Source organism: Colletotrichum godetiae (assembly GCF_030913485.1).
Source record: "Colletotrichum godetiae strain CBS 193.32 chromosome Unknown BDP55scaffold_42, whole genome shotgun sequence".
In the NCBI taxonomy this organism is placed as follows: domain Eukaryota; kingdom Fungi; phylum Ascomycota; class Sordariomycetes; order Glomerellales; family Glomerellaceae; genus Colletotrichum; species Colletotrichum godetiae.
In genome coordinates this window covers 143,407-169,143 of record NW_026851290.1, presented here as the reverse complement: position 1 = coordinate 169,143, position 25,737 = coordinate 143,407, and the positions used below count along the sequence as shown (strand labels likewise).

Genomic DNA, 25,737 nt, shown 5'->3' with positions numbered 1-25,737 from the left:
TTGCCACCGACCCCCCCGGTGAAGGGCCCAAGACTCGGCATTCGCTGGTAGAAACGGAGAGAAGGAGGGGGTAAAATGTGGTCACAATGGCCCCCATTATTGCACGGCTAGCCACCGTTAATGTGCCCAAGAGTCAAGCCGAACAAGCTGGGGCAGGGACCGGGTACTCAAGAAAGCTGTCAAGGTCAAGGATGTCAATTGGACCAGGATGAAAAGTGTCCATGTACTGGATTGAACGAAGGAGGTTCGAGATGCCAGATCAAGTGGCAAGGCTCGATCGGCCAAGCGGGTGTGTCCAAGGTTTTCTTTTCGGACGGAATGAAGGGGTAGGTAAGGTCGTAGTTAAGGTGACGAGAAAGGGGGGGGGGGTTGTGTGAGGTACGAGTATCGAAATGGTTGAGGGTGCGCCGTAAGAGTAGAGGGGTGGGAGGTGAAGTGAATTGAAGTTTGCGTGGTTTGGTCGGGTCAAGGTCTCTGAGAAGGAGTGCGCGAATGGGAGGGTGGTTGTCGTGGCGGGCCGTGGAGAGGGAATCGAATGTAAAAATGGGGAACCTCGCGGGAACGACGGCTGCATGCATACGCTTTTCGTCACGTGATGTCCCTAAACTCAATGTCCCCTGATCTGTCCAATGGCCTTCGACAATCAGAGAACACCCCCAGCGCCACCAAAAGCCTGTTAATAGCGTTCCAGTCGCTTGGATGCTACTTCTCGCCAGTCAAGTACCGGTACCAGAAGCTAGGTAGGTGCCTAGATAGACAGGGTAAGAAAATAAGAAAAAAAAAGGGCCAACCCTGAGCTCGGAGACCTTCAAGGTCAACGCATCGATTGATTGGTTGATTACCTGATAGACCTGGTTGGTCTGTTGGGTTGGCCTGCTGAGCAAGATTTGCCGTGTCATTTTCAAGGTACCTATCTTAGCTATAGTCAGGCTGTGACAAACCCTCATGGGGGCCTCGTCTGAGTTTACTTTGAACGGACGGAGACAGAGTACATACTGCGAAATATGTACGAATCGTTATCGCCCAATACCTCAAGGTGGCCCCGGCCTAGGCAAGGTACGCACCATCAACATGGCGTCTTGTCAGCCCAACCAACCGCGTAGCCAAAACGCCAGACCCGGGGAAAAGATAGATAGACTCATTCGGTGAGCGCGGACCAGCCGGCGGCAAGCGTGCATCTGGCTGACATGCAGGACGTATGGGTTGGTCTGAATCTAATGAAGCAGGCCGTCGAGAGCACCGGACTGGCAAGCTAGCAGCACGCCTCCCTTTACTTGTCTGGTACTGGAGCGTCGACCAAGTCGGGCTGGTGGCTCAACATGGGACCATCTCCTACCACACTATCGCTTTCGTGCGAATTTCAGTGCGTGCAGACTGCGGAAGCTATCCTCGAGCGCTGCCATCATCTACCCTGGCACCGTAAGTTGGGCGATACGGCTCCACGAGGCTCGGCCCGTCTTTCAAAATGGTGCTTTTCGTCCCACTTGGGATCCTTCACCACGGCGCGGACTGATCTTACCGCAACGAGCTATTCAAAAACTCTCGATCCTGACATGGCGGCCAGGCCCGGGCTACCACTCATCGTTACCATGTCTTCTGTATACAAGTGCGTGGCAAAAGCTAATTGTAAAACATGGCGGCGTCCTGAGGGAACACCATGTCGCCTTCGCCTTCATAGCTGTTGCCCAGTTGCCATGCTGCCATTCCTTGCGGATTAAGTAGAGACACTCAGCGTTGCTAACATGCCGGCTGAGATTTCAAAAGTCTTTCTCGAAATGCGGCGGATGACTTGCACTGCTGGGCCTCATTCCCGCCAAGAGACCGAGCAAAGTCGCGGAACGAGCGACAATAAACCCGTCCCTAGCACCCATGTAATCGTCGGGCGATGAACGAGCGCAATGGATGCTTGGCGCTAGGATCAGGCTCAAGCACTTCGTGTAAGAATTCGAGGTTCAGATACGGAATGGGTGAGCTGCAACCACAACAAGCAAGCAAGATATATAACCGAAAATCTCAGAGAAACAGCCTAGCATGGTACTTGTTCTGAGGTTTGAATGCGACCACAGGCTCGAGATAGGTGAGTTGGTTTCTACTCTCTGCGTATAGATAGAGCTCTCTGTCTTTGCCTGTCAATGTTGCTGGCGAATTCCGGCGGCACGCACCTAACACCATGTAGCCTTGGGTTTTCGCCGTTAAAATTGACTACTGGGCATGCTGATCTAGGGAGGAGGCTAATCTTATTTTACGTCTTGTGTAGAATATCTACGTAGGATTAGGTGGCTTGAGTTGAAAGTATCGTTCTTAGAGAAGATTGAGAGACTCGAGCGGAGCAGTGTGCAATGTACCGAGCGGTTGATCGATTTCTTGTTGAGGTCCAGGTACTCTGAATCCGCTCAATAGTGTTGGTGTTGTTTGTGTGACATGAACGATGTCACTGTGCTGATCCGTTTATGGTAATGGCTCGAGTCCTTGAGGGTTTGTACTAATGCGGCGAAATTGTGTAATAAAGCTTCGCCTGGACCTTGAAGCACAGCTTGCTACCGGCAAAGGAAGTCAGCAAAGCATTTGCTGTTCAGCTCTTTCTTGGATTGCTTTTCCCCTCACGCTTCCGAAAATGTTGTGGAAATCATAAGGTTCGAGTGCGTGGAGTTGGCCGATGGAGGTTGATGCGATACAGTGTAGAGAGTACAGGCGTGACAGACACTGGCCAAGTCTGCGTCCGTGGATGAATCTGGACCAGCCATGACATCCGTACCAGGAGAAGCGGTGGGAGCGCTGTCCCTAATTGTCCTCGAGCAAACTCTACATCTTGCCCTAGCAGTAAGCGCATGGGAAACAAAAAAGAATTCGGGGAAGCTTCAAGCATTCGCGAAATATTCCGAGGCACTGTCTAATGTCATGCCATTGTTAATTAGGCGATGGACCATCGTCGTGGGTTGATAATTGAATCGTCTGTATAGGGATTCAAACTGTATGTGGCGGCGTAAGACCCCTGCGATCTCATCCAACGGTTAGTCTCGCGACAGTCATCAGTCCCTGCAGACCGAAATCGCCGTAATGATGTTCCGTGCTGAGAGCGTAGGTCAAGCGAGATAGGATAGGCTCCTGGACCATTGGTAGTAGGCGGGTTTCCAGACCGAACAGGCAAGCTGAGGGTTGTACCATACGTGTTGGTGAGATACCTGGTCTCGCGCCACCTAAGAATGACATGACGCTGCAGCTGACATCGAACTGGGTTAGGAGCAGATGCAAGTGCATCCTAGCAGAGAAAGTATTACTGCATCAAGCAGACCTCCCTTCGTGGTCTTGCAACCTGCCCAGAAGTGGTGCACAGACATGAAGGCGTTGGTCTCGCGGTGAGATAGATTGCCGTAGGGCCATCCGTATTGGCGAAGGTGATGGATATGCGGGATATGTACGACGAAACGGCAGAAACGGGAGTATCCTTTAGGGAGCGGGCGGCGCGGCGTTACATGGTCGGCTGCCCCCGGTCCTTGCGCAAGCCCCCGGCTCCCTTTGCCTTAGCGTGACTAGGGGTAGGACCAAGTGAACACCAATCTCGTCCGCACTCTCACTCGCCTGCCTTCAGGTTCCCCCTGGCGGTACATCATCGGAACCGTCTTTCGAGCCAGTGCAGCTTGTCATGCAGCGATTCGAAACCGGAGTGCTCGAGGCAGCGCATAGAAAGATCTGACGGGCGCGATTCATCAACGCTACTTGATCTAAGTTGCGTCGAAAGCTGCGCAAGACAAAGGGGGGCGGGGCTGTCTCTGCCCGACCCATGAATTCGGTACGAGGTATCTGTTGGTACCGGGTACATGAGAATTATGGATACCGGCAAACTCCCAAGAAGAATCCATGAGCCCGGTGGAACTGGGGGGGTAGCCCCTCCCGCCAGAATGGACCGCTAAGGACGGAAAAAGAAAGTCTGACAGGCGATTGGGTCTGCCCTAGTCGCCCATGGCCCGACGACGGCGCTGTCAGCACAAGCCTCTGGGACTGGACCGAATCTATCCTGCTGCCAGTGGGGGTGTGGACGGGCGTCGCGCTATCGCTTTGTGTCTCTGGGGCAGCCGACAGGGCGCACATCGGACAAGTTGATCAGTCAAGTGATCACCCGTAGGTGTGGGTGGGTAGCGGAAGAACAAAGGCAAGTTCTTCACCAATATTTGTCGAATTGGCGTGGTGCGTCACTTTCTTGAATCGGGGTTGGAAATGCAGTCGCACCATTCCCACGTCGCGTAGTGATAGAGGATGGACTGCAGCGATGTTTGCACCGCCGACAGTGTAGATCGCGCGGCTGCTTCGAGGTCGTTATTGTGAAGTGTGATAAAACAATGCCCTGGAAAAAGACTCTCTTGGTGAGGGGAAGAAGAGCGGCACGGGCGGGTGTTCTGTTTCGCACGCGCGCTCTGCAGGGTATGCTTAAACCCACCGAGCAGTACTTGTCCGCGTCTGATCATCGTAGATCTGTTGGTATCCGTATCTTGGTTGGTAGAGGACACCCAGCCTAGTGCCTGCTGGTCTCTAGCAGTGTAGTGTGCTTGGTTGCCTGCAGATGGGATGAATAGGTAATGAACCGGTAGGCGTCCGCGGTGTGCGAGCTGCAGGTTTGCGCTGGATGGCATCGTGTCGCTCGCCCGTCATGCCAGAGAGAAGGCTTCCCTACATCAGACCGTATTTAGCGGGTCTACTAGCCGGTAGTTGGCGGACGGATAGTCGGCGTTCCATCAGCTCGGTTCGCGTAAAAAGAATGACGCCGGAGGCGATAGTTTGAACAGTTGCGCCACAATCATAGCGGCGGAATGGGTGCAAGACATGACATTGGCCTGGCATGGCAGGGTAGGTAGACGGGAGTGTCGAATGATTGGCGAATGGCGCGCAGGTACTGGCTGAGCGTTGCCGCCGGTACGGAGCACGAAGCCGTTTGTGATGCGGCTGGTCTGCGGGCAGGTTGGGAGACGGGTCAGGATTTAGGACTCTGGAAGGGACGGTGAAAAAGGATTGGAAGAACGTGCGCCGATTTGCTCCCGCAGACCAGCAGAACTGAGGGTGCAGCTTGTCACTCGTGAGCCCCCCCCTGTCGCAGCGTGTTGGATCAGGGATGTCGGCTTAACATGACAAGACCCAATCAACGGTGGTACCGGGGCTGCTTCGGTCGGTCCAGAATTGGGGCATCGCGGCCGCGTGGTAGTTTTGCGTTTGTCGGAGGGGCAGAGGGGCGGAGTGAGGGAGAAATTGAGGGGCATGAAGAAGCGTCGTCCGGAGTATGGCCTTGAAGTTGATCTGAGTGGGTGAGTGTGGAGGGGGATCTGAGGAATGGGCGCAGCTCAGTGCCAAAGAGATGGTGTTACTCTGTAGAAAGGGGAAAAGAATGCCGATGCCCAATGATGCAGATGCAATGACACAGGGCAGGACCTTGAGGTGGGAAAGGCAAGATTGAGGAAGGATTCCCTGAAAGGCTGGAACAACCGTTGAGACAGGGACTGGACACAACGGGCGGCGATGAGGATGGTCCAGTGAGAGGGTGAACCGTGATGGAGGAGAAGCTGAGAAAGTTAAAGCGATGTGATCTAATGTGGAGGAGGGGAGGGGGGAGGGGGGAGGGGGGAGAAGGGTGGCCTCAGGAGGAGAGGGAAGGATCTCTCACCAAAGCGTGGAGGAGAAAAAACAAATTGGAAAGAAAAACGAAAAAAAAAGGGAAACAGGGATCCCGAGGCAAAGTGCACCACTATCCAATCGCCTATTCGCTGAGAAGACGGGGCCAGCTCCGAAGAAGACGGGCAGAGAACCCCGATCTACGCGACTCTCCCGTCCTCATCCAGTCCTGTGGGAAGGTGGGAAGGTACCCTACCTGTCACGCTTGCGCCCGGTATCTGGGCAGGTACCAACGGCTTTGCCTTGTCCTCCCCTTCCCGCTATGAAATCGATGAATGGAAGGAAATCACGATGCGGGAGAAGAATCTCCTGTTTCGTGCTACCTTAATTGGGGCAACTGTCTACCAAGTCATTTGGAAGGAGAGGACCGCGGCAATGTCTCCGTTCCTACCTTAAGGGAAGGTATCCGTACTGAACCTTCCATTCCCCGTCCCGGCCACGGAACACCCCGACTAGCCATGCGCCCGCGCCTGCTTGATTTGGTGATGATCCTCTTCAAACTTCCCAGGATGACCCAAACTCGAAGGCAGCGATGTTCCTAATGTACGCTTCTACATTAGTTAGGCACGTAATTAAGGTAGGCCGGCACGTTGAGTACTGTGTATGCACCGACTCATCCGCCGTGGCCCTTCCCTTCCCGAGATCTGGCAGTCAAAAAAGCCGGGCGCATTCAATCCCGATTACCTTAAAGGCAGGCAGGCAGGCCATGCAAGACACCTACCTACCTGAGCAGGTAGGTAAGGCAAGGCAGGAGGGCAACTCCCAGGTTCCTTCCATGGAGTCCGTCGATACCAGAGCAAGACAAGCACCTTCCTAGATCATTCTTCTCTTTCTTACCTAAGGTACCTAAGGTAAGGTATCTCAAGGTAACGTACGCAACGTCCCGACTCAGTCTACACGGGAACACTCACATCTCGCATTCAAGTTCTAATTTCAACACATTTTCTCTTCTACTACGAAGGTGGGATTCGACTGCGGATGTTCATCTCACCTCATTACTGAACACTTGTTCCTCGTCTCATTGATTGTAAACGTATAAGTGGTCGTGGACTTGGCCAAATTTGCTCGCGCAATGGCACCATGCCCCGCCCCGCCCTCTATCGTATGGTAGCTACGATATCGTCAAAACCTCAAAAGTCAGCAGGGCCTGATGGACCAGGCTAATCCTTGCATTCCAGAGCCAAGTGCCAAAACCGTTGACGCACTCTCGGCCGACATGGTGTATGGCTGACCGCAAGCACATGGCATCGCTGTGGGAGCTCCCGCCCGTCCCATCTGCTTCACGTATCACCCCTTCAAGGCTTCAACCCCGCTGTGTATCATGCACCAGGTCACACCGTCACACATTTTACACACTTTAGCGTCGCATCGATTTCATCTGTTTAAACACATGGACGGACAGACAGGGTATCCCGACCGCCTTTGACTTCAACTTCTCCAACCACACCAACTGTGACGGAACAGCAGGGGATCACCTGTGGGTTGGCTCGGATGTGATGGGACGGGACACTGGTGGACTCGCTCGCTAGCCCCCAAACATCCAATGCCACTGCACGCAACCACGAGGCACGGCAATATACCTCTTGGGAACATCGAGCCACAGCTGACGCGACTAGCCATCTGTACACTACTACTGCGCATGGTGGCCCGCAATCGACGTATTCCACCGCTTCCATCCGTCTCGCGACTTGCCGCCAAGCGCAACAGAACAGGCGAGCAGGAGACGAAGGAGAAAAAGTTCGTAGCAAAACTTCGGCTAGCAGGTCCGCCAGACAAGATACTGTTTCTGTCCTATCGAGTCTCCGTGTCTTTCCCACAGAATGCCAGAGATTTCGACCACTGGCACATTGCAGCCCAATATGGAATGACACAGAGGTCAGACTGCCATTTCTCGACACCTTTAAAAAAACCAAGTGGTGAGCCGCGGCGGGAGGATGCAAGTTGGTGCACGCCAGTTCCATATTTGAACTCTCCGCAGGATGCCAATGCTAACGATTTAATTAGCCTGCTTCCTTCCTGGTAACGCCCTTCATTGGCCCATGTTCGACGTGAGGCAAAGCCAACTGGAAATCTCGGGCGAGCAAGACAGTGAGCCCAGTCGGGGAGCTCAGAGCCGTTCCCATGCCAGTGGCGCAAGTGTTTCCAAGAGCCCGTTATCCTGGGATCCTTCGGGCCATTCCACGTCGGCCGCGCGGTTCCACCCACTCTACCACTGCCCCACCAGGACTTGGGGTAGGAGTACGGAGTAGCTTTCCTTGTCGCTGTCAGATTACCGCCAGTTCCCGTCCCAGTTCTGGGTCAACGACCAGGCCCGAAGAGCGACCACAAGTGCGGGCAACCCAGCCAGGGCAGACGGAGCAGGGAGGCTGGCAGGCATCATGGGGGGGCATGGATCCATCCGCACGCGGCCTGGAAGCAACATGGGCCCAGACAAGAGGTCAAGACTCAGGAGAGGGTACCCGGGTGGCATCTCAGTGGTGCAGGAAGGGTGCCCTGGCCGATTAACCCCTGGGCTTACTGAGGAGCGAGCCTGCTGACCGGCCCATCATCATCCATTGCCATGATATTCGCCGGAAGCGTGCAGAGCAGTGGGCCAAAAGGATATGACCAAACCAAAGAAACAGAGTCAGCCGAGAGCTGAAGACAAAGTCAACGCCAACCGCGCATCATTATGACAGCGTCGGCCTCGGGCCAACAAGAACGATTATCGAAGAGAGCTCCGCCAGGGATATGGTCTACTACTACCAGAACAATCCACCGAAATTTATCGAGTTGGTCTGTTGAAGTTCGGTCAACAGCTCGCTGATCGTCGTCAACGGTGTGGAGGCATGAGATTTGTCTCTGGAGCACTTATCAGCAGCAAGCAAGTTCTGACAGTCGACTAGGTACTCTAACAATCTATCCCCGTGAGCCATGGAACTAGAAAAAAGAAAATTTCTCTTCTTGAGGAATCAAAATGCCAATTTCAGTATGACACGCGATCATCCAAGTTGGCAAGCACGCATACAGGTTACACAGTGACCCTAGGACTAAGTGGTTACTGGTCAGTGGTACGGTACACGCAAATTGGGGCCCACACCCTTTCGAGAATCTCACAGCACTCGCAAATTGGCCATCTCGGACCAGGCTAAAGGACATTAGAGATTTGCATTATCGTTCTGTCGCTTGACTCTGGAAAAATTGACCACAACGCAGTCAATGGCGCGATATCGGTATGTACGAATAGCTTACTCCGGGCATCATCGAAACCCAGCTATCCTCCTTTCAGCACTGGGGTCTGTGGCCAGGAATTTCTTCTTTCGGCTTGGTTTGGACACCTCGCACATTTGAGTCAGACACCACGCCGAGGCCTGCCTACTGAAGCATGCCTCTTTTCCCTATTCATGAGCCATACAAAAGGGTACGGTTGTCAGCAACGCCACGACAAGAGGAACGGATCGAGTGCAACGGTTTCTGTTTGGCTCCTACGGCCGAACGCGGGTCATCGCGCGACCTGCTGGGAGATAAGGTAGGCTTCAGCCATTAACGGCCGGTGCGACGATACAGATTGACAGAGCAAATTCAGCCCCTAGACTCGATTTTGCTCCAGAGTACGGCCCAGCAACCCTTTGCTTTCGGAATTTTGGGCTTAAGGGGTCATCCTAGCCAACTTCGTCGTACTTAATCGGAACACTTCATATCAGCCGGTTTAATTTCCAGTCATCACTACTCCGTAGTAAAGGACTCGACAAAATACGCCGTCTGGTATTTCTGAAACCCGATCATCGCAGATTTCCCGCCCGGGATGCTGTGGAGTTGATGACGCCGACCAGGATGGCTTGAGTGGTTTCGGGGTTTCGGGGCCCTGGCATTTCCAACATGTTCACATTTCACTTGTCGCAGAGCACCAGCTGCCACTCGTTTGGCAGAGGAAGTCCAGGATGCACACTACCTTACACATGGATTCCTCAGCATCTCAGCCCACCTGAGTGGACGGGGGTTCGTTCCGATCGAGACCCGTTGGTTGATCTATTCCGTTGCTGCCCACAAACAAGCGTGGAGCGGCGAGGCGCAGGAAGAAGACATCACAGGACCACGGAGCGCTGTGACGCAGACTCACGCAGCTAGGAGCCAGGCAGGGATTTGTTACTGGTGCTGCTGCTGTGGTGGTATCCGTACGGATACTCAGTACTTCGTACTCGGCGTGGCAGGCTATGAGACCCCTCTGGATACGTACCGATCCCGATCAGCCACGGATACCTACGGAGTAGTGCAAGTGCATGGTTATTGTGGACGTCGCGTCTGCATATTCACATCTTAGTGAGTATCCTACCTACATCAGCAATCCATTCCCCTAACTACGTCGTCGCGGCCCGCGTCCTCCTCGCGATCCCACTGGATCCTGTCTTCCAGTATCAGCTGGGCCGTGCCTTGAGACGCGACTCAACGCGTTCGTATGATCATATCCGAAGTTGGGATTCCCAGTCGAGTTCGCATCAAACTAGGTTCTTGTTTTATTGCAGAAAATGAGGGCCACCTTGGGTTACTCCTAGGTCTGCGGTGTGCCTCTACCTCCGCACTGTATTATCCGTACCCTCCACTGCACGGAGTTCACGGGCTTCGAGGCAACGAGACCCCGGCTACGGCACCCAGAAGTTCGCCTCCCGTCGGCGTTCCACGGCAAGATCCGCAACACGGAGAAACGCGGGCATCCCAAGGTCTGCCCGCCCGCGTGTGAGCTGCGGCCCTCCCGCGAATCCCATCAGAGTTGGGCAGCTGTTCTGCTTCGTTACCGGACTAACTTAGCCTGACATTTCCGCTCGATCTAGCCATATCAGCCTCCAAGTACGGCTGCCTGATTGCTTAAGCTCGGCCCGGCTAAGTTTGCTGTGCTGTCAGCCCAGCAGAATGGCTGGCCACTACGGCTCAGCATTGAGCCCAGGCTAGGGATACAGACTCTCTAACGTCCACGACCAGGACTGTAGCTGCCGACAAACAGCTCTCAGCCATGTCGAGAATATTGCGTCAGAGATTTCTACTGCTTGGGCGTACAGAGATCGAGCATCACAAGGACTAAGACGAGGCGAAAGGGGCGTCCCGCGCTGAGACACCACCAAGGAATACAAGACACTAGGATCTGATATGCGTGGTACGGAGTAGGAAGAGAGACCCTACCAAGGCAACAGATCGGAAGCGTGCGTGGACTGGCATTTCAAGCCTCGTGTCCTCTCCACAGAACAACAACCTAGATCCAATGTCGCACAGAAGTTTTCGTCGCACCTTGTTAATTTCGACTAAGACAACCAACACAGCTTCGCACTGTATGTGATAGAGCATTCTGCTCGCCTTTGAGGACATGAAACAGAGCATTTGCATTTCATCTGAAGCCAAAATTGATGTCTGAATGAGGCACTCTCGGACGATGCTGACTCCCAGTTCCAAGCATGGTAGGGGTGGCGGAGACACCGCAGGTGTCAGACAATGGCGCACACAGCAGCAGCAGCTCAACTCATTTGTGGCAGGTTCATCGGCCAGGATCGGTATCCGAGGTGCTGCTGTATCCGTACCTCGAGTAATAGTGGCTGACCTTCAAGCAACAAGCCAACATAGGTAGACACCACACACCATACACATCCGCACACACACACACACACACACACATACTCACACACTGCTCGCTCGCCTTGTCTGCGGCCAGATCTGCGACCGCCGCCCGGGCTGGTGGGTTCAGACACGGGATTAGACGTGGCCAGTCAAGCCAAGGCGCACGTTTTCCCTGTTTGGTACGGCACTCCACATCTTCCACCACTTTCTTCCACGTCGCCCGCCCACGGACAACATCGGCGAGGGCCGTACCTAAGATACCCTGTCCTGCCAGCCGCCAATAGGGCAGAACCAGAACTGGGGGCGCGAGCTGCCGAGGGAGGGCTGTACGAGTCAACCTGGACCACAGTTGAGCCGAAGGAAGCAAGGGACAGACGTATGGGCGAATGGAGTCACGACAGTCGCAAATGGTCATTCAGGTGTTGTTCTCAAGGCAGAGAAAATGATACTTCGACGGCCATAGCACTGTTTGTCTTGTCTACCTATCAGTGCCATCAAGGGCTATGGTTTCTTGTTCGATATATGACGGAAGGCGTTTCCATCCCGCAGCGTGCACCAACGGTGGCTGCCCAGACGAGGCACAGCCTGCTGTACCACTACTAGCGACAGGAAAAGGCTTTCAGCGACATACGGTAGAACCCGACTTCGCGACATTTAGCACCGGTTTGCTATTGCATACACGCCGGGATTCAACGACGCATGCTTGTACAATCGCTTTTCGAAATGTGTTCCCATTTCATACCAGACGTGTTCCCTTTTTGACCGCCGTCTGGCCATCTGCCCAGCCTTTGGAGCACACGGTCTAACCCGGACAACACCCAAGTTTTCAGGCACCCTTCGCTTCTTCGATGCCTGGGCGACGGAGCATTATTTTAGAAGGCAGTAAGGACGACTCACGGCAACGAATTTGCATCATTAGTGCGGCCAATTCGACGGTCCCCTCCCATCTTGTACTAATGACTATTTCAAGCCACGAAGCCCTGGGCCTGCAGCCAGTACAAGCCGCCGGCCGCAGGTACGCAGCTGAGTCTTTGTTCTGTTCCTCTTCGTGCGTTTTTGCCGGGACTTCTGACTGCGGTCCTTCTTTGTCACGAGGTCGTCTAAATCTAACGATCCGGCGCGAGCCGGAGCCATGCCATGACGAAGGAGGAAGAAGGGGGGCGGGGGGCGGAGCGCCATCCGTTGTTCCCTCGGGTGCTCAAGTGACAGCATCGACGGAGGCGAGGGCCCGCACTAACCGCCATGACCCATACTCCCTAGGTATTTTCTACCCTCAGCAGGCAAACAAAGTGGCCAAGGGTTTGGAGAGGCGAGTGAAGGCAACATTGTATCACACATGTCATGATAGCTGCAAAAGCATTGATTCAGGTGGACAATCCACCAGCAGTCCAGAGCAGATGGGGTGAGAATTAGCCTTTGCCGACTCAGACCAACAAGTTTTGCTATTCTGACATGACGATGGAAGACACACAGTCGCGGGCTTGCATCACTCCGCCTTGTTTATTTTTACCCTTCTTTCCTCTTGACTTTTCGCATTCTCTCTTTGTCTCACCGTATCTCTCTGTTCAACCCGTGCCCTCCTTTATTTCTCCTACCTATGCAATCGACGTCGGTGGTCTCGTGTGTCGTCCGGCCAGTGCCTGGTTCGGCTAGCAATTTGGCCAGCTATGTTTTTCTTGAGATGTGACAATTGGCAAGGCAAAGCCGAAGAAGACTATTCTATTGATTTGGCATGGTAGCATTTCCACCAAAAAGGAGACGGCTAAAGACAGCAAAGCTACCCATATTGGGAGCGAGAATCGAATACACACTCGTCACAAGACTCGCCTCGGTGCTTGCCATTGCACGGGTTTGGAGGTTTTTTTTTGTTGGCTTTGCACAGGCATTGTCGATCTGGGGTGACATGGGACATGACGCTGAAGTGTTGTTTTTGGGGCAGAGTACCCATCCCTTGGGACACTGCAGCCGGGTTCGGAGGGAACCAAGAAATTCTCTTCTCGGGCCGTTTTGTTTGCCTTCCGCGTCGTAACGTGCCATCGTACGTCTGGAATAGTGATGTTTTCGCCCTTGGACGGAATATTTGCTGAAACAGATACGGGTGAAGCGAGCAAAGAACGCAGAGCAGGACAGGAGCCGAGTCTCGAGTTTTGGTCTGGTTGGCCATCGCCGAGGGGGGCACAGCTGGACTGGTCCAAGTCTAGATACCTAGCTGCACGCACTAGTGTCGAGTCAAGCCGGTGTTGTGTACTTCATAGCTGACGTTACCTCGATAGGTTGACTTGCGGTCGGCAGGCGAGAAGGGAGAGAAAAAGGGCCTAATGCCCGGCCGTTTCCTATCCACCCCGTCGGCGGTACCTGTCGTCTTGTCTTGTTTTTACTCTTTTGTGACTTGACCTTTTGACTTTGGGAGGAGGGGTGGTGGTGGTGGTGGTAGTGGTAGTAGTCGAGCATCTCAGCTTTTGCCCTCTAGCTGTCGGGTCCTTGCGTATTGTTATTTTTTCTTTCCCTTCTGCTTCTTCCCCTCTCTCTCCTTTTGTCTCTACTGACATATTAATTTCTGCAAATGGACGGCATGGTGTGGGCTCTCCAAGGTGGTGGACGGTGGCAGGGCATGTATCCGTACCTACACAAAAGGTGGTGCTTCCAAGTTGATCACTTTACCGACAATACTACTTAGTACGTACCTGGTAACGGGGAGCTAAAGACAGGCAGCTCCCAGCTGGAGGAGGCGCCGGTGTTGGAGCAAGGCCACGGCCCCTAGGTAGACGAAGGGGACCTAAGGGGAAGGGAGGGGATACTCCCGTCCACGATAAAGTCACCCATTGGGCGGTGCGACATGATCCGTCCGCTGTGCCATTCCCGCTCGGCTCTACTTTGCGACATCCACACTCTGAATGTGTGGTGGGAGCAGGGTGTGTGTGTACGGAAGACCTGGAGCACACGCAGCGAGCAAGAGACGACGGGTGAAAGGGGAGGAGAAGGAGGGCGCAGGCAGAGCGACGATGAGAGAGAGAAAGACAGGCAGAGAGCGAGGGCCATGGGAGAGGGGCGTGTGGCCTACTACTGTCTTGGTAGGTGTGTGGCTGGAGTGACAGCAGATTCCCATCCCATTCCCATTTGGTGCAGCCTGCAGGTGTAGGTAGAGATGGTGCAGGTGCTGTAGGGTAGCAAGGTAGGACCAGCAGCAAGAAGGCATGAGAAAAAAAGTATACGGGAGCAGGAGGAGTAGAGGCAAGACGAGAATGTCGTGATGGTCGTGAGTTTGGCCTTCATCGTTTCGTCGATTGCACCTCCTTCGTGCCAACGGGCAAGGAATAGCGACCATTTGTCGCGCGCCGTCAGGTTTGATTGCAGTCGCTATCACTCACTCTTTGATATATTCTCCGGTAGGCCAAGACTTCCTCTTCGCAGCCATCCTCATCTTCCCCATTGTCAGGACAGTCCGTACGGATACTACGAAGACACTTAGCTACGGATACTGTCGTCATCGTCATCGGAAATTCTTCAGACTTCATCTACTGCACCCCAAGCCGCGTTACCAACCCTTTCATCCAGATCCCATCATCAAACCACCTATCCGCACCGGCACCGCACCCTGCCGTCTTCCAAGGTACCCGAGGTTTGGCACCCTGTTTGCCTCGTACCTGAACCTGGGCCCGGACCCGGGCCCGGACCTACGTCTTCTCCCCTGCGTGTTCTGAGCCCTGCCCAGGCAGCGTGCCTGTTGTCTGAGGGGAGGGAGGCTGCTTCAGTATTATCCCTCCTTCTCCAGCTCTTGCCGTCACCCAGCTGTACTATTTCCTACCAATATCTCATCTCATCTTCTATAGTGCGCCATCTGACTCCAGCAAAGGTAAAGCCCGCAGGTCGAGTGGCCAAGGTCGCATCCAGGACTATTATCAAGGAACGGCTGCCCTTTTACCTCCATCTCGCATACAACCGCCCGTATTTATTGCACACCGTACTCTGAACCGATACACAAGAACAGGACAAAACAGGACCACTGCAACTCAATTTAGAATAGACAACAAGCGGCGAGCGACAAGGCTGCGACATTGATGTGGCTCCTGGCGGTCAGTACTGCAAGGTGTTCGGGTCTCTTCGTCTCTAAATACCTTATTTACCATTCAAGATACCCAGGCGACCCGTTCTGACCAGCAATATCAGTCAAGAAAGAAAACGAGTCGAGTGCCCGCAGCCGTCCCTTGATGATCAATGGGCTAGGTACCATGCAACACCTTGGAGGCAAGAGATTGAGGGCACAAAAAGAAGACAAAAATACGCCCCCCTCCCCAGGGATTGACCATTTGAGCGACGTTACCCAGATTCGAAGCCCATGCCGTCCGGTTCCTTGCGCAGCGGCAACGGGACTGTCGAGGACATTACGGTGCGGCACGCTTCCTTGCTTTACACTGCCTCTGCCTCACCACACTTGAGCATCCGCCAGGGCTGTCTGGGGTATCTGGCGTGTAGGCGTTTGAAGTGCATGCGGGCGGGTCTTTTTTTGTAACTCTCCATACTGCCTGGCGTACTTCCCATCTTTGACAGTACGTGTGAGGTGTGTATGTGCGTGAGAGAGTATGTGAGAGGAAGTGCGAAAGAGAAAAAAAGAAGAAAAAAAAAAAAGAAAAAAAAGAGTAAATAGAGAGACAAATGGAGTGAGTGAGATGTGAGAGAGAAAGAGAGACAGTGTGAGTTTGCATGTTGTGTGAGTGTCCGCATATTTGCCCTGTTGCTGTTTCTGCTTCCGTTGTTGCTGTTGTGGCCCTGCTGTTGGATGCCCTTCCGCCATCCTGTTCCCATGCTCTCTCTTCAATCCATCCACCAGGTATTCCTCCATCGCACCCCTAGGCCGGGAGGAGGGGTGTGGAAGAGGAGAGGAGAAGGGGAAGGTGAGCCACACCTCATGCGCAAAGGTAGAAAGATACGTACCTGGGGGAAGACTCGAGGCTGGCACCCCATGTACTCTATACACAGTACGTACCTGCCTTACCTCTCGGTTCCCACCTAAAGTACGGAGTTCAGCGCACGCCTTTCTTCCCTGGCTTGACTCTCGAGACCTTGGGAAGTTGGGACCTTGGGTGGGACCCATGAGATCCTTGGGACATGGACATGGGTACCTGTACCGCATCTTCCCTGGCACTTTCGTCCCAGAAAGTGGATGAGAGGGTACCATGCTGCGGTGCCTCCCCTTCCCTTTCCCTTTTCCCTCCCTTCCCTTCCCCTTCCCTTCCCTACCTTACCCTTACCCCCCCGTACCGACCGCACCGCACCGCTCCATGCCCATCCAAGTCCCAAGGTCCCAAGGTCCCAAGTTCCCAAAGTACGGATGCTGGTTCCCAAGGTCCAAGGTATAGGTAGTCAAGGTACGGAGTACGGTCGGTAGGTACGGGGTACTCGTCTACGGATACTTCTACCTCACGCAGTAGCGCCTCTTTCTTCTCTTGGTTTCTTACATCTTTGGCACAATCCCTCTCCTACCACTCCACCGCCAACCTGGGCCTTACCTACCCTTTTTACATTACTTTACCCGCCTTGCGCCTGCTCTGCCTCGCTTGCCTTACCTCACCTTTCTCTCTTACCTCTCTTTCCCTTTACAAACCTTCCTTCACTAAGAGCTGTCTGCGCGCATCGCTCCTTGTCCACCTGACTTGGCTCTCCTTTTCCCAAACCTGCCGACCGACGACGCTCACAATTCTCATCCATCCTTCCTTCCTACCGGAACAGCATCGCAAACCCCTCTCCTTTTGCGTTCTCTGCCGTCACCGGGAAGGAGGAAACTGGACAGGACAGGAAGAAAGAAGCCGATAGAAAAAAAGAAGAGGGAATCCAGGGACCGCAACACCATCATCCTCGTCACCATCGACGCCTTCTTTCTTAGAAGCTCCCGTCTGCACATCCAACTGCTTGCTGCTGCTGCTGTTGTCTCTCACCGGCAAAGTTCAAGTCGCCGACACACCGGGACTGTCTCCTACTTCGTACCTTACTTACTCGGTTTGATGATCCCGACCTGACCTCACTTTCATTCCTCGACAACAGCGACACCACGCAAGGACGCATTCACCCACGTTTGCTCGGCTGTCATCATTGCGGGAGTCGGATCATTGCCAAATCCGCCACTTTTAAAATTAATCATTCCAGCCACGCGATCCTCACATCCGTACCATCCCGTTGTCGAATCTCGCCGAGCTGCGTTTTGCGCGCCGAGCTGCCGCTGCTTACTCTTGCGCCCGCGCTCTCCGACGGCTTATACGACAACCGCTATCCGTACTCAACTCCAAAATCCCCCCACCACCGCCACCATCCTGTGCGCGCTTGCGCTTCTTGAGTCAACCGACTTGGCTGGCCGCGCCTTCTTCTCTCCGCCACAGCCCACTCGGTCATGATTCTTGCCCTTCCCGTGCCTGGCCGGATATTTTTGACAGCAGGGTTTGACGGATAAGCCTACCTTGCGCGCACGGCATTATCGAATTTCGCCTCAAGGGCCCATTTTAACCACACCACCCACTACAAACATCACTCCACGACACCAACTGTTCGCCAACACGATAGCATCGCGCGGCGACGAGAGTGTAGGTTCAGTCGCGGCATCCGGGTGGACTCGCCGCAACCAGAGCATGGCAGAGGAGCAAGGACGAGGGCCGCCTTCTATACACCGAGAAGACGAAGCTCGTCACCAACTTCCCCCCGTGGGAGCACCTGAAGACCCAAGATACCACGACGACAGACATCACAGACCCAACATGGCTGCCCCAGTAACACTTCCCTCCATTCAGGATCCTCACGGCGCCTACGGCCAACCAGCCTACCCGAGGTCCTACCCTGGTGATCCACGAGGTGACCCGCGCGCCGATCCACGCGCCAGCAACTACAGTGCCTCCCCGAATTCCGTTAACGGTTACCCGCCGCCGCAACCGGGTGGTCATCCGCCGCAACTGCCGCCGTTGCAACCCCCGGGAGACCCCAGATCTCCCACTTATCCTCCTCCGCCAGATGGAAGAGACGACTACTACAGAAATCGCCAGCCTCAGCAGCAGTATGGCGACCCCTACTATCAGGAGTATCACAACCGCCAAGGCCCGCCGCCTCCGGGTCGCTACGCCGACTACCCTCCTCCCGGCCCGGGTGGTCCACGATATGACTACCCACCAGGCGCACCGAGATACGACTACGGTCAAGGAGGCCCTCCCATGCAGCAAGCCGCTCCAAGACAACGGACCTCCATAGCCTGCAGATACTGCAGAAAGAGAAAGGTGCATTATCCCCCAAAGTGATGCGACAAGAGGAGCTCTTTGAGACTAATTTTGAATGCTTCAGATTCGGTGCAGCGGCTACCAGAGTGCGCCTGGCGGCAAATGCGTAAACTGCAGTAGGATGAACCAAGAATGCATATTCCAGCCCGTTTCTTCGTCTAGCTCGACTGCATTTGTGCCCGTTTCGGCCATTCAGGGAGGTGTTCCACCGGGAACACCGCTCTATGGAGCTTATGGGCAGCCTCTCCCTCCGGGCTCGCTGCCTCCGCCACCGGGCCCCCCGGGTTACCCCCCTCAACCTGGCAACGGCGGCTACTACCAACAACCACTCCCGTCCCCGACGGGCGGCTACTCGCCATACGATTCGCAGCGTGGAAGGCGGCGACCGAGGGACGATGACGTTGATGAGCTCCGACCTCCGCCACCTGATCCAAACTCTGCAGACGATCCTCGACGTCGCTCACCGGCCTCGAGCTCGAATCATAGCAGCCCGGGAGGCTACATGGGCTATTCGCAGGGCGGCCACCCCGGATATGACCCAAGAGCACCTCCGGCTAGACATAGCCCTGGACAGCCAGCGGCGGTACCTCACCCGCAGACGGGAGACGAGCGAGCCGCGGCAGCGACCCAGCGACAAAGCAACTCCTCCACCCCGGCAGCATCCTCAAGCTCGGTCATGAGCTTGAACAACTTGGTGGACACGACCCCAAATGACATTGATCGGAACATGTTGGGAAGGTTGAATCGTCCACCAGTAAGGAAGTAGGAAGATGACGCATGGAGGGGGGAGAGTGTGGTCTTTTGTGCTCGGGGAGAACCTAATTATTCCGCGGATATCGACCGCCTCAGTCCGGCGCAAACAGGAATGGATCTGCTGGCCAGGTACTCTCTTCGCTTTGGAACTTCTCTCGACACAACAACCTTGGAGACAACGCTTTTTACCTCGATCATTGCGAACGATGTCGTCGACAGCAGCAACGACGGCGAGGGAATTATGCAATTTAACTCGGGCTGCATACGTTGCAAAGTTCATGGAAAACGCATATCGGTCATCGACGGGCATGGGCAGGCATGAGCTTCTGTAGCAAGCGAGTTTTCATGAGGGAGGGGGGAGTTGGCGGGAACGGCTTCCAGGATCAGCCAGAAAAAAATTCACGGTCAGCATCGTCTTGATTTTCGCTTTTTTGGTGTTTGCTGGGGGCTGGGGTTGGGAAATGGTGGGAGGTATTTTGCTTGAGCATACCACGTACGCGGGTTTCCCGAGATCCGGGAAACTGGTCCTTCCATTTTTATTTGCTTTGTTCTACATCTTTTCTTTTCGTACACAGTCATTTCCCAAAGGAACGGAAAGGGTTAAGATTGGTCTGCCTCACGGCACACGTCTGTTTTTGATTTTCTGTCCTGCCTTTACTCAATTTTAGTACCCATTGTTCGATACGCCACACATGCTGGAGTGTCGCATTTTCATGTCAAAACCGCTGCCTTACTTTTTTTTCTATCTTATCTTTACTAGTACCCCAAACGTTGAGAAGTATTATGAAGGCGGAATCGCGCAAGCGATGCAAAGGAACTGGGCGGCAAAGATATGACACAATAACCTCATCATTCTATCTACATCCCATAAATTGGGCGCGTTTTGCAGTTTCTCTCTCCCCCGTCACGATGTGTTTTTGTTTCTTAATTTCTGCAAAAGTCAGAAGTCGGCAGCACCGCGAGGGCTGCAAAAAATACCGAGGTTAATTGTTTCTTCTTCATTCCAACGATTCTCTCTACTCATGATTGTCATGTTGCCTGTCTCATAGCAATACCCCCGTCAAGGGTGGTGTGCGGTTTGGAAAGAAAGTAACGAAACAAAACATACATTTTGAAAGCCAAGCGTAGCATTGTCGGCATTGTTTATGGTACTTACATTGCTAATGGTGTTTCTTTCTTACAAAGCAAGAAAAGTTTTGTGCTAAGCTTCAACGTTGTTCGCTGAATATTTGCCATGTTGCCGTTTACTGTTGTTGCTTCGCTGTCTCCAAGTCCGTAATCCCGAGAAAGGAAGCCGCCAAAAAAAAAAAAAAAAAAAAAGTGCGTCCCACCCCCCATCTATATGTGACACGTCATATTGATCCGACGGTTGAAAGGGAAAAACAAGAAGCAACTATTAACGCTTCTTTGGAAGGGGGAAGAAAAGCACGGACAGATTTTCCGATCTAGACGTAGCCAGAAAGATTAGGAAGGTCGAGACCAGTAGTTTCCGTCTTTAATATCAGATAAAAGCTTCTTCTGATATCGATAAACGTGCGTTCGCCCGCGGGGGATGAGGTAGGCCCGCAGGGGAAGCTTCGTTCAGCACTGATGTTTTTTTTTTTTTTTTTTTTTTTTTTTTTGGGGGGGGGGGGGGGGGGGGGGGGGGGTGACGGGAACCTATCCGTACCTACCAAAGGCAGGGAGAAGGGTAAGGGGAATGAATGAATGGTAACGGGGAAAAGGGGAAGGTAGAGGAGGAGCCAACCGCACCCGCCGCCGCCGGTGCCGCCGCCGAGTTTGCCTACCCAAGCTACCTGACCTTACTTTCCCCCCCCCCCCCTCTTCCACTTCCAAACAACCCCTCACTCGGACTCCCAGTAAAGAAAGAGAAAGAAGAAAAGTACATTTTTCTTTGCTGTCCTCCGTACAAAAAAAAGAGTTTTGGGGGCCGGACCGCCGATGCTGTCAAACCCGGGACCTAGCCTGCGTTCTTTTTATTCTACGAGTTTACAACCACCACGCCCGGCTGTCCAAGCCTCATCCCCCCCCCCCCCCTCTCTCTCCATGCTGATGCCGCCATTCCCCGTGTGCCTGGGTTCTGGGGCCTTGGGGGCTGGGGCTGGCGAGGGGAGGGGAAGGGGGCCGTTATGGCCGCCCGTCCGCGCCTCTTAGGCTCCTTTTGCGGAAGAGGAAAACCCCAGGTGCTAAGAGGTTCCCACCTCATGGGACGCCGCGGCGGCATGGCACGGCACGAAACGGATTTTTGCGTTGTTCACTGGCGCTACTAGAACTTTGGGTCCTGGAAGGCATTTACTAAGGGAGAGAGAGCGAGAGAGAGCGAGAGGAATGATGGAACTGCCGGTATGTTGACCATTTGATCTTAGTCTTGATTCCCTTCTTCATGTTTGCTAGTTTCTTTCTTTTTTTTTTCCTTTTTCTCTCCTCACTTTTCCCCCCAGAATACCTATTCTCCGAGCTACCATTCTGTTCCCAAAGTCTCTAGTTCGGTTGTGGCTTTTGAGGTAATACGGCAGTTGGTATGGTCCCGCCAAAGTTGGTTGAAAAGCTCACCCTCATCCCTTAAGCGCCGGCAGAAAAACAGAGAAAAAGTGTCAAACGTCACAGCGAACAAAATTACGAAGAAAGAAAGATTGAAAAATTCAGCAAAACAAGCAAACTAACCCGCTTCTGGTTCCATGTTTCTCTTTGTTCTACAGTCTTGCGCCCTGGTCTTAGGTCTTCGGTACTCGTAGCAACACAAGGGAACTCCTCTGCGCCCCCTCCCCAAGAACAAAGAACATGAACAGACGAGACTCCCCTCTCAGAAAATCAGGGAGAGTCACGAGGTGAGATAGAAAAAAACAATGGCTTATAAATAAGTGTTTAGGAAAACATAGGGTACCTCAATAAAAACTATTCATCGAAAATAATAGCTACAAAGGCTTCAGATCTGCAATGTTCAAATTTTACTCGAGGAGGGATCCACTAAACCTGAAAGACACGAATGTTCAGTTCCCACACCTTTTATCGATTTCTCTCATGGAAGTCTGCCGTGTCTGGTCACTGGTGTATGGATGGTTTGTTGTGGCGTGTGCGGTGTGCTGCGGTGCGGGAGGAGGCGAAGAGGGGGAGGGGGCAGTCTCCAGAGTGAGAGAGAGCGAAGAACAGGCGCGCTCGAGGCGAAACCAGGTCAAGCTAGGTACATCTTGGGGTCGCAGACGAGTGGACGTGAGAGAAACTTCGAGTCCTTTGACAGGCCTCATTGCCGCCATTCAATTTGTCGAGGCAAGACTTTCGGGACCCTTGGCGCTAGTCCTGGTATCCTCTCTTGTGCTCTCCCCCCCTCTCTTCTCTATCCGTACATCACTTCTCTCACTTGACACGCCTGCCTGCACTGTTTTTTTCGCGCGGCGGCGGGCTAAACGAACGAGAGAAAGAGAGAAGGGGAAGGGATGAGCCCATGAGTGGTGTCCGGGCTTCGGTTGGCCCCTCTCCGCAATCAACGCTCATGGGGACCTGGGATTGGGTTGATCCTGGTTACGCAAACCTGCGCGCGAGCGAGCCAGAGGGGGTGTGTACACACGCCTCTCTTTCAATGTGTGTGTCTTTTGGATAGGGCCAGGGGGGGCAAGGAGAAAGCCGTTCGCCAATGTCGAGCACTGTGGTCCGAGGAACCGACCAGGTACACTCGAGTCACACACAATACAATATCTACACACGCCATCCTTGACATAGACATCAAACCACGACACCAAAGAGGCCAGAATTGGAAGATGACTCGACGAGGTTGAAGGAATATGAAAAATCGCTCATGACGAGGAGACAAACAAAGCGCAAGCCGCGAGCCTGCATACTTACGTACACCCACGCGCCTACCTCGTACGCTCTCGCCGAGAAGGAACGTAGAGCAGGGCAGGATTCGATCCGGTCAAAAGAGCAGACGGCCGCTTACAGCGGTACCCATGAACTGGGCGTTGTCTGGGGTTTGTCTGGCAGCTAATTACTCACATGAAGTCTGTGCTTCATAGATGCAGGTCAGGCGAGGTCGGAGCGCAGCAGTGAGATGTCAGACTCAGCGTCCTTGCGTCCGTTGGTAAGCGTGTAAGTGTGCCCGAGCCTTTGCAGCTTTTGCAGCCTCTTCTCAACGGCGAGCCCCAAGAGTACATGATGCCGATTCTTTGCAGCAACGCTAGGGATTTTGGGCCGTCGGGCTTGCGCGACACTGGGCGGAGGAGGCGGAGGGAGTGCGCGGCGACCCAATGTACTAACGCAAGACAGGGAACATACCACCACCACTGATGAGGTCCCTGAATGCCTCGTAGCCCAGCTACGTGCCTTGGTTCAAGATCCAAGTTCCTTGCCGGGCGGCCAGTAGGCCGGTTGGCGAAGAAAGGAGTTGCCTGCCTGCCTGTCTAACAGTAGGCACCGGCCGCTGATGGGGCCGAGGGGTAGACGGGGCACGGTGAACAAGCCAGCTGAAGGGAGATAAGCCGCCGGCAAGAGAGATGAGGTGGGCTCGCCGGTGTCATGTCCCTCCTTGTTGCGTCGAATTCATACACTTTCTGGCCCGCGACCCCCCCTGCGGGACCATTGTACTTCGCACTTTGACATGCTGCGAAAAGAGAACCCCTCTCCTGGAATATACCGATACTGCAAAAACACAGTTGCATCGACATAAAGACACCCCTAGCAGCTTAGCATATGGCCTTCGTTTGCGCGTAAAGAAGGGTATGGAGGGAGGGCTCTAGGGGACTGAGAAGTACAAATGGACTATTGGCGCAGCATTGCAAAGGTATACCTGGATAGAGGGACGAGGGCTCGATTCTCAAAAGGTCTAGGCTTTTTACAAGCGTTCATGGCGTTGGACCTGTGATGTGATGAATGCTAATTTTCAGCAGCCCACACACGTTGTTATGGGCAGTTTTCAACGGAGAAGAAGGGAGTGGCTTGCCGAGCGCTGTCAAGACAAAGGGAAAAAACAAGCTAAAGAAGGCTTCATCGTAGAGCGCCCGTCGGCCGACCACCTGGCTCCTGGGACACTCGGGAGGGGTGGCGGTGGTGACGATGGGCCAAGCGGGTTGCTAGCGAGGTTCAAAATGAGAAAGAGGCTAGAGTTCGATCGAGACAGACTATCTGACGGTACGGAGCGGGCTGGGAGAGATGGCCTGATTTGGCGACGGTCCAGCACTAGTATTCATAGATCATGGTGTCCAGTGGCTCTGCTTCATCCGGAGAAAAGGGGGCTGATCTTGGCGATGTTGGGAGTGAAATAGACGGTGTGCAATGTTCAAGACGACAGGGAAAGCAGAAAGAGAGAAGCGGAGAAAGTATGGAAGCAGTAGGATGCAGAGGCATAGGGAGTGGGATATTGCGGTGCGCACACCGACATGGAGGAGGGGCAGGGAGGGGGAAACGAAAGAAAAGCGGTGGATCTGATCGTTTTTCACCAACAAGTACCTATACCTCACTCGAGGCAGAAGATACCAAGCAAGAGCCAGCGTTAATGGTCCGGGACCACCGAAGAGGAGAAAGAGGGGGAAATGTTCCTATTCACAAACAGAGACGATGGGCGGGTCGGGGGGCGTGGATGTTCGTCTGGCCTTGAGATGCTCGGATAGACCTTTGGGTTACATCCTGACGTGCAGCAATCTTGCAGGGCAACTGTCCATCCGGAAGCATCAAGGTACGTCCGTTCAAGCCCTGCCTCGATCGCCGAGTTTGAGAAGGTCGAGATGCAGTGTGCCCTGGCCGTAAACATATTGGTGCGTGGTATAAACGGCTGTCCTGGCCCATCTTTCCCATTTCTCTGGTTTGGTTTGAGAGCTTGTGTGAGGCAGTTCGAAAAATGTCACATGGTCTCAGAGTCATGCGGCCGTCAGCGCCTCCAGACATGGATGGGTTTTGCATATGCCGTTGACCGTATACAGACTGATATCCCGGGACAAGCCGGCGATCTGACATGCGCTGCGCTGATCCAGGGACTGTGCGGCTTCGTACAGTCAAACTTGACCTCTGACCTGGAGTACTGTAAAGGTGTCGACTGCGGGAAAACCTGGGGAGCCCGAGACAGAGACGAGAGTATAAATGGGAGGAAGACAAGATACGAATGCGAAAGTCAGGCGGTGTACCAGAAAAGATGACGGTAGAGCGGGAACGTGGAAAGGGGGTGTGAGAGGAGACTTAGGACACGGCTTGCTGACCGAAAACGGCGACGGTGTTGCGTACCTGACTTTGACTGATTTCCCAGCCTGCCCTTCCCGTGCTGCGCGGAGGTAAGATGTACATTGAGGCCTTCCCAAACCGGCTGAATGGCGTGTCGTTGTGGAAAGTACAAACGTTTGGGGCGCGCCGGGCTGAGGACAAAACAGATGAACGGCCGTGGAGGAAGGCAGGAGAGCAAGGACTACCGAGGAATGGGAAAGCTGGTAATAATACAACAGTTCTAAGGCAAGAGCAGGTCAATGTGCTGGCTGAGAACGGAGATTCAACTGCACTGAGCTCGTGGCAC

General features: G+C 53.9%; 3 protein-coding genes across 3 annotated transcripts; all 3 read left to right on the top strand.

The window, feature by feature from the left end:
• The first annotated feature begins 11,967 nt into the window (after nucleotides 1-11,967).
• BDP55DRAFT_280796 (uncharacterized protein) lies at nucleotides 11,968-12,893 on the top strand. The gene is made up of 2 exons (XM_060566475.1): nucleotides 11,968-12,643; nucleotides 12,707-12,893. The coding sequence occupies exons 1-2, from the start codon at nucleotides 12,090-12,092 to the stop codon at nucleotides 12,765-12,767; spliced, it is 615 nt and encodes a 204-aa protein (XP_060425945.1). The 5' UTR covers nucleotides 11,968-12,089; the 3' UTR covers nucleotides 12,768-12,893.
• Nucleotides 12,894-17,984: 5,091 nt separating this feature from the next.
• Nucleotides 17,985-19,260, top strand: BDP55DRAFT_731832 (uncharacterized protein; the record flags this gene model as incomplete). Its single annotated transcript, XM_060579868.1, has 2 exons — nucleotides 17,985-18,494; nucleotides 18,559-19,260. The coding sequence occupies 2 exons, from the start codon at nucleotides 17,985-17,987 to the stop codon at nucleotides 19,258-19,260; spliced, it is 1,212 nt and encodes a 403-aa protein (XP_060425944.1).
• A 3,429-nt stretch (nucleotides 19,261-22,689) lies between these two features.
• BDP55DRAFT_635363 (uncharacterized protein) lies at nucleotides 22,690-23,604 on the top strand (the record flags this gene model as incomplete). Its single annotated transcript, XM_060572767.1, has 4 exons — nucleotides 22,690-22,800; nucleotides 22,987-23,212; nucleotides 23,264-23,330; nucleotides 23,508-23,604. 4 exons carry the CDS (start codon nucleotides 22,690-22,692, stop codon nucleotides 23,602-23,604), a joined length of 501 nt encoding a protein of 166 aa, XP_060425943.1.
• Between the last annotated feature and the right edge of the window lie 2,133 nt (nucleotides 23,605-25,737).

Excerpts from the sequence above, each read along its gene's own strand:
- BDP55DRAFT_280796 (XM_060566475.1), top strand. The coding sequence starts at position 12,090 with ATGCCTGGGCGACGGAGCATTATTTTAGAAGGCAGTAAGGACGACTCA. Across the intron at positions 12,644-12,706 it reads AGCAGTCCAGAGCAGATGGG|ACACACAGTCGCGGGCTTGC; the intron begins GTGAGAATTAGC and ends TGACGATGGAAG.